The 11,987-nt window shown below is 46.4% G+C and overlaps 1 protein-coding gene across 1 annotated transcript; it reads left to right on the top strand.

Annotated features, from left to right (window-relative positions):
* The first annotated feature begins 1,010 nt into the window (after positions 1–1,010).
* CDHR5 (cadherin related family member 5) lies at positions 1,011–11,799 on the top strand. The gene is made up of 14 exons (XM_062495950.1): positions 1,011–1,089; positions 1,278–1,453; positions 2,404–2,454; positions 2,771–2,863; positions 2,993–3,091; positions 4,231–4,341; positions 4,686–4,862; positions 5,214–5,304; positions 6,462–6,559; positions 6,877–7,083; positions 7,593–7,709; positions 8,198–8,270; positions 10,241–10,401; positions 11,224–11,799. Exons 1-14 carry the CDS (start codon positions 1,011–1,013, stop codon positions 11,797–11,799), a joined length of 2,109 nt encoding a protein of 702 aa, XP_062351934.1.
* The last annotated feature ends 188 nt before the right edge of the window (positions 11,800–11,987 follow it).

Here is an 11,987-nt window from a genome sequence, read left to right as displayed (position 1 = left end):
CAATGGATTTTGGAGACCAGCTCTAAAATTAAGATCTTCAGCTGCAATCCTGTGTTGTGCTGTGCAGCCCTGCCCAGCCCATCCTGCTCCAGCATTTTTCACCATCTGTGATGGACCTGGCACCTGCAAAAGGAGCTGCTCCCACTCAAATGCACACCTAAGCACCATTCCCTTACAGAGAAACTGAACAAACCTCTCCAGTTGTTCATTTTGGTCCATAGGAAGTCTCTGCTAGGAAAGATTCCTTTTGCAATACTTTTGGAAGGAGTGTTGGAAGCCTGGATTTCATTAAACTACTAATAACCACCTGGCTGAAGTGCAGCATCCAAGAACTTCCTGAAATCCGAAAGAATTTTAAAAGATCAGTGAGAGCAGAGGTTCCCTGAAAACTTCAGGAAGCTGATGAGATTTAAATAGTTGAAGGTTTCCTGATGTGGAATCTTCTGGAAGGAGATTGTGGGAAGCATCTCTGCAAGGAGCAGCCAATGGTAGAAGAAGATATGTTTTCCCTACAAAGTTGCTGGGCATTCCCTGGACTGCAGGTGAGCCTTGTCACCACTTGAATCTACTTCTTCACCTTGTGGGATACAGACCTCATCTTTGGCACATCAGAAAACAAATTTTCCCTCTTCCCTGTAGGAGAGACTGGACTACACAGGCAGCTTCCCAAGTACCAGCCTTTGTCCTTCATGCTCAGCTGGGCAAGGGCTTGGTTCTGAGTTCTGAACTTCTTCAAATATTTTCCTGTTGCCACAGAAACTTTAGGATAGGAAAGATCCAGGGAAAAAAGAAGCAGCAAAGATTTATGTGTCATCGTGTTCCATGACTGGTAAATCCTTCAATAAGTCATCCAATAGGGCAAAGAGGCAAAGGTTGAACCACGGCAATCCACAGCCAGCTGGTGTTTCATGATGCCATAAAGTGGTGAACACAGACAAGGGCACAGGGTGGAACAAGGAGAAAATAAGCTTAGTTGGAAAAAGGGATTTCTCAGCAACTGGCAGCTCACCATGGCTATTCCTCACAGGTTCCTCACATCTGCACTCTTCTTGTTGCCCCTCTTGGCACAGATTTCAGCACAGGAACTAGGTAAGCTCTTTCACGAGCTCCATGTCTCTGAGGAATGTCTCCAGTGGGAGGGGGTGGCCCTGTTAGAGGTGGGAGGTTGCTAGCTCCAAGACACCTTTGCTCCACAGCTTGTGACCACAGCTCTCACCCAGCTCCTTCACAATGTGAATCCTTGGGCAATTTTGCATCTTATTTGTGTATTTTTCCAGGATGTTCTGTCAGTAACAACAACCCAAGCGTTCCTGAAAATCTTTGTCCTTATGTGGTGACTACCATCCAAGTGCAGCCAGGTTTCACCCTAACAATTGATCCCAGTTTCTCCGATGGCCAATTCTTCACTATTGAGAACTCCGAGCTGCGGCTGACAAAGTGTGTGGACTATGAGGTAAGCCTCTACAGATAATGCTGGGATGCAATGAGTTTCAACATGGAGTCTTGGGCTTTCAGGGATTCTTAACCCATTTCTAAAGGAAATAAGTTTTTTCAGTTGTGTGAGTTTGGGAGCCTACAAAAAAGATGGAGAGAGATAATTTATAAGGGCTTAAAATGACAGACTAAGGGGGAGTGACTTCAGACTGCCAGAGGACAGGGTTAGATGGGATATTGGGAAGAAATTCTTCCCTATGAGGGTGGTGAGGACCTGGCACAGGTTGCCTAGAGAAGCTGTGGCTGTTCCACCCCTGGAAGTGTCCAAGGCCAGGTTGGATGGGGCTTGGAGCAACCTGGGGTAGTGAAAAATGTCCCTGTCCATGGGAGGGGGTTGGAATGAGATCAGCTTTAAGCTCCTTTCCAAACCAAATCATTCTGGGATTCTGTCATCTTGTGTGAAGCAGAAAGGCAGTATAAAAGGTCATTGTGTTCACTTAGGTTGCTGCTAAATTATTTTAGCTCCCCAGAGTGCTCTGTATACAGCCACAGGCATCCTTAAATTCCCTTTCAATAGAAAAATCCACTTTTACTTGAGTGAAGAGCAACAACCAGAGTTAACACCCCCCACAGCTGCCACTGTACTTGCTGCATAGAATGTTTCTGATTTATTCAATTTTAAAATAAATCTGTTTGATTTTACCTGAGGTGAGAGAGAATGGCAGATTAGCTCTGCCAACATCTTACAGGAATTGCAGGGAGAGTGCCTGGAAGATGGGGCTGCTTTGATATCATCATAAACAAAATCCCAGCATTAAGGAAAGACAGGAAATGTTAGATTCACTTGAAAATAAGATAAATCCCAACAGTGTTTCTGATTCAGCAAAGCACGAATTTGGCTAATTTGCTTTAGCCAGAGTTTGTACTCTTGGGCTGTTTCAACAGTGGGTGGGTTTGTTTTTCGTGCAGGAAGACCCCGTGCTGCTGCTGAACCTGATCTGCAAGGGCCCTGCTGGTCAGGTGAGTTCTCTCCTATGGCTGAGTCCTGGGACAAGGCACTGCAGGCAGCACCTGCTTCCCTCTGCTCTTTCTAATCCTCACACTGGGATATGCAGATGTCCTTCTTTTTGTGGACAGACATGCTGCTCTCATTGCCACAGAGAGTGCCAAGGCTCTGCCAGTGAGGAGGAAGCCCACAGTCCTGCCCCAGGATGTGGACTGGCTGCAAACCCCTGCCCCATCTAGCCCCCACCCTTACACCATCCCCTCTGGTCACTCTGCAAAGCAGGATCAGCCCCAACAGTCTATTTTTGTCTTTGATTTGCCCATTCTGCAGAGGTATCCCTTGGAAATCGTAGTCACCATTCTGAATGAGAACGACAACAGCCCCGTGTTTGCACAGCCAAACCTGACCAGGGATGTCCCAGAGGTAAAGGGTGTTTGTAAGGGAAGAGGAGGTGACTGCTCACTGAGTGCTGTGGGACTGAGGAGGGGTCAGAAGGGAGAGGACTTCAGTCCCAGTCACACAGACAATAACTACAACAATGTGTTTTTTCAGGATACAAAAGTGAATACAGCCATTATAGCCCGTGAAGAATTAAGTGCTAGTGATGCTGACCTGGACACCATCTACTATGAGCTCACCACTACAGTGCAGGTGAGCATCTCTGGGGACAAACAGTAGCTCTGGAGAAGCTGGATTCAGAAGATCCCCAGCTTTAGGAGAAGGTCAATGCATTTAGCTCTCTCAATTTCTATAAAACCCAAACATTGATTTGGTTAGCAAAGCAGAGCCATCAGTGCTGCAGGTATTGAATTCTCTTATGGCTCACCCTTTTAATGCACTGTACAGATTAAACTTTCATCTAGGATATTCAGAGCCATAGTGACTCAGGGAAGTCTTGTTGGTATGATCTGTAAACATATCAGGAGACCTTTGTACCTCAGGGAGCTCAGATTGTGCTGAGTCTGATGGGGAAAGGAGTTCCTTGCCTTAACTGCCAACAGCAGCACAGGAAATGGATTGTGCACACAGTTAAACCAGTGCCAGCCTAGAGCATAAGGGCTGGCTGTAAACTAAAATCAAAAGGAATTCAAGAGAAAAACCAAATGTATGTTTGCATTTTTGAAAAGCACTGTGGAGAGAGAGCACACAGTGCCTCCATTACCTCTATATCCCCAGGGAATTTCAGTTTCTGTGAACCGAAACCACCAGTTTTTCAGCTCTGGGATCAGACTTTGCATTCATATGGGTGTAAACCCAGAGGGATTTACTAATCCAGGGGCATAAGATTAAATGAGAACCAAAGCAAGTGCAGAAGGTTATAGAGTAAAATGCAACGCATAACACTTCAACTCAGCTTTACAGTTTCTTTCAAAGTCCAGCTGTGTTAGGCTAAGGCAGGTGATCCTGCCAGCTCCCAAAGGCTGAGCCTTCTTTGACCTTTTTTGTGCATGAAAGTCAGATTGCTTGGCTATTAGGGACCCAAAAATCAGGGATTGTTGGCAACTTGCTAAATGTAGGAAATAAATGAGGTGATAGATTTCATCCAGAAGCTGCTGAGCAGGTGGGCAGTCAAAGCAGGTGATCTGGGAGAGGAAATCCACAAGAGCAAACCTTTCTGACAAGCCAGGCAACTCCAGTGTGCAGTAAGTAGATCAGACATTCCCACAGTGGCCCTTGTCCAGGTCCCCAGGATTAAAGGTCCAGTTGAGATGACAAAGGCAGCAATAAGCAGGATTTGGAATGTGTCTGTGATTGAGTCTGCTATAGGATTTTTCCTTTTCCCTTGCTAGGACACCGACGGTTATTTTGCCATAAGAGGAGTTAATAACCCAGAACTTTATTTACAAAAAGCTTTGGACTATGACAAATTTAATTCGACAACGTTGCTCTTGTATGCAAGGGTAAGTGATTTGGGAGGAACAGAATGCCTGGTTTGCATGGTTCCTCTTACCTGAAGGATGCTTCTGGATGGGACATCTCTGGGAGAGCAGGAGGGAAGGTGGGGACTGGGGGTGAGGGGTGCATTCAGAGCAGCCTTTCCCTCTCCACTGACAGACCTGCAGTCAGCTCACCTTTGCCAGCAGAACAAGATAACCTATTGCTTTAGCTGCTCTCACGTAAATTGTCAATTAAACAGAATGGAGTGACAATGGCTTAAGGGCCCCAGGCCACTGCTTTTGGCAGATGGGCCCCTGTTCTGGCAGTGAAACTTGTGTCTCAGGAGTGTGCTTTGTCTTGGGGGCAGGACAGACCTGTGAACAGCCCTGACCACACCAACACAGCCACTGCAACAATAACCATCACCATCAAGCAGAGTGACACCCGGGCACCCTGGTTCCTGCCCTGCACCCGGCTCCACAATGACAACAGTGTCTGCATCAGCAGCCCCTACTCTGGCAGGGTCAACATCTCCGAGATGTCGGTGAGCAGGGGGGCTCAGACAGTGCCCCTGGTGCTGTTCCCAGTGGGAAGCACTCAATCATTTCCATGAGCTTGTGCTGATCTCCAGTATAATGCAGATGGTTCAGTAGAACAGGGAGCCTTCATCATCCTCCCACCCCGAGCAGAACAGTTTCTTTGTGCTCCTACAGCACATCACAGGAGAGGCAAGAGTTGGAACAGCAGCTCAAGTCTGGCTCACCTTCACCCTGTCACAGACACCTCCCAGCAATAAATCCTGTTCTGTTCAAGCAGAGATCTGTGCTGGACTGGGAGAGCTGCAGTTGCTGATCTGGCCCTGGCCTGTGGGTGATTGTTTGCTTTGTTACTGCAGATGGAGCCGCTCCTCCTGGAGCCAGGACCCATCTATGCTGTTGACCCTGACTACACCATCAGAGACAGGATCGTGTACAGTATTGTTGGGGGTGAGTAGACCTTGTCACCTTCCACAAGGGATGTTGCTCATGTCTCCTGTGCTACCTGCCCTTGAGAGGGCCTGGGATCTGCTCCTCTGTTTCTGCCACAGAGACATAACTAGTGTCACAGAACATTGTTGGTTAAATAGAAGAAACAGACTGTACAGAGAGGAATTAAAAAAAAAAAAAGAAAAAAAGAAAAGAAAAGAATTACAGTTGCATAAACCTATCTCAATGAAATCTGCTTCAAAAAGACTTTTTTTTTTTTTTTTTTTTTGTGAGCTGAGACATGTTTTATCTTTAAGCTTTTAGATGTGATTTTGTCAGTCTGGTCATGCTACTTCCATGCAGTCTTTGAGCTGAACCTAAAATTCCCACATTATCAGCCTAACTTCTATTCATTGCTCAGAATTATGTTTTTATTCCCCAGCACATTGCCAGTATCTCATCTGCCCTGTTTTAGTTTTGATCCCAAAAGGATCAGGGCAAGTGGAGTGCTCCTCTCCCTTTACCTATTATGCCTCATGGCACCACAGTTGTGAATATCATCCTGATATCAAATGTATTAAAGAACATTAAATTCCACTGGCATTTGGATGGAATGTGGCCTCCCTCCCTACAGTCACTGACTCAGATCCTTGTCAACAGAGAGCCCACAGTGTCTCAGGGTGAGGAAGAGAACTAAAAATTCTGCTTACCTTATAACACGTATCCAACGCAGGTACTTCTGTGATTCCCACACAGATGTAGGAATCTGGTTTCTACCTGTACATAAATACAAGGTTTGTGTCTAGACTCCCTTTGTAATCAGTAGAGAGAAATAAGTATTGCTAGCGCAGACTGGGAACTGGATGGAGATTTTCAGTCCTCAAACTGCTCCAGAGGCTCTAGGCATTTATCATACTTTTAGACTGGCAATCTGTGGGCCTAGGCATTGGAAATGCAAAGCTTTGTTGTGCTACCTCATTTAATTGGGTTCACACACAATCTAATGTGTCCCTCTGCATCCCTGGCCAGCACTCCCAGTCTTTGGAGCAGTCAGGCAGGCAAGGAAAGCAGCATTTCCTTGAGGGTATTTTCACTAAGATGTGGAAGAATGAGTCTGTGTGCTCCAGGTCACTTTATGAAGGAATCTGATGGTTGAATGGTCTTTGCATTTTCTCTAGGGAATACAGACAAAGTGTTCTCAGTGGATGCAGACACAGGGAATCTAACCATGAACAAAATAGTGACTTCTCCAGATTCCTTTCTGTTGCAAGTTATGGTAAGTGATGACATTACAGCCAGCCCAGCTGGATTTCCAGGAAGCAGCAGTCTGGGTGTGACAGGAGTCAACGACCTCAAAAAAAATTTTCTTTTGAAGGGCCCACTGTTTGACCCATGTCTTGCATCAACCCACATGCAAAGGTCCTGAAGCAGTTGAGAGTTTCCCCTCAGGTGTGGGTGGTGACAGCAAAGGAAATTCATCCTGGGCACATTCTGCTGAGTTGGGAATTGCAGTGGGCTTTGGATAGAGCCAGTCCTTTTGCGTCTCATCAGAGGCAGGAGAAATCTGGCATCTCTCTCTCCCTTTCTATCCAGGCCACCCAGGTCAGCGATATAAGGAAATACTCTGTAGCCACTGTAGAGATCAAGGTCATCAATAAAAGCAATTTTCCACCCTACTTCGAGAAGGGGGTGTACAACGGGATGGTGTTTGTTGGGCTGCCCCAGGGAAGCTTTGTCTACCAAGCTGGAGATCCTTCCACACCCCTGGTGATAACAGCATTGGATCAGGATTTCCCTGATGTAAGAAACTAAAAGTGTTCCGTGTTCTGTCTCACTGCTTTGGGCTTAAAGCAGGATCAGGGAACAGGAGGGAGGGGAGGTGGGGAGAGGCAAACACATGTTGTCCTCTAGTGTTCCATGTTATATTCCCTTGGAAATTCCACAGATGCCAGAACCACTTATGGTGTGATATAACGGGGAGAAGCTGCTGGACTCCCCTCTTCCAAAGCCATTCCCACACAGATCACTTGCATAGGTGTGTTTTGCCTGGGCAAGTACTAAACTTGCCAATACAAGCTGGGTTAAGACTTGGGATTTTTTTTTATGTTTTTGTGATACATTCTTGGGCTCTGAGCGACAGGGTGAATGCAGTTGAGTTCAGCCTTTCTCACCTGCTCAGCCCAGGTTTATTTATTACTATCCACACCTGCTCATACCTCAGGTGTTTTAGACAAATCCTGCCAAGGGGTTGTTGGGAAAATGCATATGAGGCATGGTGTGGTTTGATCACCCACTCTCTGGCCTTTCAGAAAATCAACCCCAACATCAAGTACTCTCTTAAAAACAGCACCGATTTCATCGCAACCAGCGATGGGCTCATCCTGACCAACGTGGTTCTGGAGTCCCCAGGAACTGTGACCATCCAGGTAGGGTGCCTTCCTTGGGTGTTTTGTCAGGAGTGTGGAAAGGAGGAATTCAAATCCTCTTTTTGCTTGGATCAAAGGAAGCAGTCAATAACTTTAGCCCTGCAAGAAGCTGGATGTTCCCTTTGTCCACATGCCTGCCCAAGGCTTGCCTGGCACAGTGGAGCTATCTGAACCAGCCTGGCCACAGCACTGCTGGAGGTCCACAGGCAGGCACAGAGAGGTGCCAACACCTGCTGCTCCTGCCCCAGGCTGCCTCCTAACCTGTGCTGGGAACTGAACACAGCAGGGACATGGCTCAGCTCATCTACCCCCAGGGCAGGCAATCTTCAGAGCTCTTGTTCCCCTGTGACTAGGCTGTCCAGCCACAGTGAACGGCTGTGGTGAGGATAGGGACAAGGTACTTTCTCCTCAAAGGGCCCCCCACAGACCTTGAGAGTGAGCTGGAGGTCTGGAAGTCCTTAAGCCATCTCTTTCCCATGTTCCTATAGGCTGTTGGAAAAGATGTGTTGAGCCTGCAGGAGGCAAGCACCATAATTGTGGTGGAGGTCATCCTTGCCACAGGTAGGCTGTGGGGGGGTCCTCTGTTTTCTGCTCTGGGGAGTCTTTTCTATTTCTGTGGCAAACTGGTCATGATGGGTCACCTGTTGAAGTCTGTGGGCCTGGGCTGAGGCCAACCCCACCCCTACAGGAGGTTCTGTGTTGTTTTAAGAGGGAAAACACCCCAACAACATCCTCAGAGCATAGTGAACACATGCCTCAAAAAGCCTCCCGACATTTTAAGTGGTGCTGTGTATTGGAGTGTCTTTTCTTGTTGTTCCAAAGCTAAATCTGGGGTTGATTCATGCTGGAAATTAACCCAGGATGTCTTACCATAGCAAAGGAGATCTCAGTACACCATTGATCCTTTTTAGCCAAAAACAAATCTGCAATGTTCTTGCCTGTCTTAAGCAGAGCAGATGGGAGCTGGCACACCCCAAAGCCAGTCTTGCCCATGAGCCAAGGCATTTCTACTCAGGTCAGGTCAGGACCAGGATTTTATGGTCTTACAGGAGAAACAGCCCATGAGTAATAAGAGAGACATAAGGCTCCATATGTAATCCTCCAGTTACTGTTTAACCTTGTTAATGTAAAAACAGCTCACACTTCCATACCACTGAGAAGCGACTCTTCGGTTGGTCTTATAAATAAATAAGGATTGAAGTTCATAGAACTGCTTATGCTTTGAGTTAGGATAAACCAATAGCAGTGGATTTTTATCTCAGGGTAGACAGACAATGCCCAGACTCCACACGATGATGTGCAATTCCAGTTCCATCACTTCACCCTCTCTTCACCACCGTTGTGGGGTGGGGAAATCAAGTGGGATCCTGGGTGTAAATTTGGATTCCCTAAAGGTAGTGTCACTTCACAGCTAAAAAACACTGAAACCCTATTTAAGGGCACAGACCAGCATAAAACTAGTCCATCTGTGAGCTCACAGAATTACAAATGCTCCAAGCATGTACCAAAACTTCTGGGCAACTTTGAAATGTTGCCCTTGCTGGTTAAGCCACACAAAGCAATGGTGCTGTTGAATATGCAAAATTACACAGCTCTGTGACTCTCTGTGGGCTGTGGCTCCCTAGGAGGCAGGATAAAGCAGCAAAACTTCACTGAGGTCCTAAATCCTTGCCAAGGTGTTAATGATAAACTGAGGGCAGAATCAAATGCAAAGGGATTACTCCAATTCCATTATCATAAGTAGGTCAGCAGGAGAACAAAACCTTGTTTCATTAATCCTTAATGAGAGTCATTTACAGTACAAAATGAAGCTGGAAAACTTCAAGAATGCCCCCACCATCAAGCAAAGCTGAGAACAGTACTGTCTTTCCACTCTGGTGTCAATCTCTGTACAAATACCTGACACTGAACAGTGCCTGGAAGCAGAAGCTGCCCCTGAGCAGACTGAGCAATATTGCTACAGCTACAAAAGGGCAGGAAAGGTTTTATTGTCCTGAGGACTTTCTAATGCTATTCCTATTTCCTGTTCTATTTTCTTGTTTCTTATTTTGGTGTGCTCATCTGTATTGAAGGGGATGTTCCAGATGAAAGAAAGCTTTGCATTTTCACACACAGATGTACAATCAAACCTCATTTTTGCATTCTGGGGTAAAAGGGTGATGTGGGAAAGTAAAAGAACTAATTAGCTTTACCCCATGTAGCGTCTGCTTGCCTGATGTAGTCGGATATTTATTAACTTAGTTAAATCACAGGGTAAAAGTCACTGTTCAAAAATGGCTGCTATTTCCACTCCATTGAATTTATTGGAAATTACAATATTCTGTGTAATAAAAAAAAAAGAAGCCCTCTGTTTTAGGACAGCAAAAAAATATTTTCTGTGCTATCAGATATATGACTGTCACATTCTGCAGCACAGGATACTTCCTTGCCTTTCAAAAATCGTGTGGAACTTCTCCCACAGTGAAGGGTCATGTTGGAAGATGCTGCCTCTCAGTTTTAGGCTTTGTAACACTGGTTTGTTTTCCTCGCAGCTGTAACCCCCTATGACAAGATATACTCTGCTCAGGACATGGCTATCTTAGGGGGAGTATTAGGAGCACTGCTGTTAATTGCCTTAGTCTTCCTTGGAGTGCTGCTATGGAAATCTAGTAGATGGTATGGAAAACCTCTCAAATACCTGATGAAGAAAAACGTAAGTGCTTTGTTTGTACCTGAGCTTCTAAGAGTTAGAAAGTGGGCTCTGAGGAAGCTTTGAAGTATGGGTGGGCTGCCCAAGTATCACACATTTGTGTGAAGGTGGTGAATCACTCCCGAGACAAAGTTTGCAGATGTGGCATCACTTTGGTGCTGTTTACTGCTTTCTTTCTGTCCCTGAGGCTGGAGCTGTGTGGTGGATGATGAGCAGACATGGTAAGGAGAGCACCACAGATCCATGGAGCACAAAATCTAGGAAAAACATGGCACACATCAGGGGCAGTCTCTGAAAAAACCTGTCTGTGGTATAAACCACTGTTCATGCTCCATAGTCAAAGGAGAAGAGAGTTCCTTCATATCTGATCCCAAAGCCTGGGCTCAGACACTTGTCTGCACTTGAGCTGTTTCATTTTGGACCTCTCAGGTCCCTGGCAGATTGGTCACTGGGAAGTTTAGGGTTTAATTTGTCTGACCAGATGTTGGTCCGTGCCATAGGCTGGGCCTGCCAGAAGCCTAGACTTGAGTGCAGAGCACATATTTCAGGTGGGTAACAGAAGTCCTTCACCCTGAGTGAGGGAAATCCCACTGCAGAATGGGGTGGGTACAGATCACCACGTGTGTGGTGCTGGTGCTCAGAAATTGAGCCAATAAAAAACGTCTCTTCCAGGGATCTGCATCTTTTCATGGTTTCAAATAGGTCTAACTGCAAACCAAGCTGAACTTCCCTGAGCAGGAGCTCAATCACTGCAGCCACCCCTTCCCTCCAGCTCCCCAGTTCTTTCTCTGTCACTATAGTCACAATGTGTCTTTCCTCCTGTAGTTCTCCAAGGAAGTCTATAGGGGTTACCAGAATGAATATTACCAGGAAGATGAACAGCCAGATGTGAGCACCAAGCAGCATGAGACATCAGAAACCAGCAGTGTCCAGGCAGAGACTCCTGTAGCAGCACAGCCAGCACTTGCCTTGCACTCCTCCAGTGCAAAGGAAACAGAGAATCTCCCAAAGGGCTCCATAGCTTCCACTGTCATCTTTGACCAGGAAGAGGAAGAGGGAGAAAAGGAAGAAGAGGCTGGGCAGGAGAAAGAAGTGAAGTCAATCCTCAAAACAGACAGGCACATGGCAGATGATGGCTACAAAGCTGTGTGGTTTAAGACTGATGTGGACCCTGAGGCTGGAGAGAGGGTTGAAGTGATTGAGGACAATGCAGCAGATGATGATGATGATGACAGCGACCAAGATCTGCAGAAGAACGAGGAGGAAGAAGGTTCTGACACAGATGGTCACCACCGAGGGGTGGGAGAGTCCTTTGTCTCAGCAAGCTCATCAGCCCCAGCAGCAGGGGTGATAGTCAACATGTCTCACACAGGTGCAGGGACAGATGACTCTGACATATAATGGAAATTGGGTACATACCTCCAAAATGGGGCAATCTCAGCTTCTCTGCTGACATGAAGCCCATCTTTCTGCTCAGGGAGAAGCTGGAATGCAGAAGGCTGATGTTATCTGTTCTGCTTGTCTGAATGCAGCAAATAAGGCCAGAAGAGATTACAGCTAATTTAACCCTTTAGTGAGACCTTGGAATA

This window comes from Cinclus cinclus, chromosome 6 (assembly GCF_963662255.1).
Source record: "Cinclus cinclus chromosome 6, bCinCin1.1, whole genome shotgun sequence".
Taxonomy (NCBI): domain Eukaryota; kingdom Metazoa; phylum Chordata; class Aves; order Passeriformes; family Cinclidae; genus Cinclus; species Cinclus cinclus.
Note: the sequence above shows the minus strand (reverse complement) of the source record. Positions and strands in the feature narration are given on the sequence as shown.

What these genes read in the sequence shown, in the direction of transcription:
- CDHR5 (XM_062495950.1), top strand. Translation starts at nt 1,011, where the DNA reads ATGGCTATTCCTCACAGGTTCCTCACATCTGCACTCTTCTTGTTGCCC. An exon ending in GCAAGGGCCCTGCTGGTCAG is followed by an intron (nt 2,455 to 2,770) that starts GTGAGTTCTCTC and finishes CCCATTCTGCAG; the next exon opens with AGGTATCCCTTGGAAATCGT. An exon ending in TGGATCAGGATTTCCCTGAT is followed by an intron (nt 7,084 to 7,592) that starts GTAAGAAACTAA and finishes CTGGCCTTTCAG; the next exon opens with AAAATCAACCCCAACATCAA.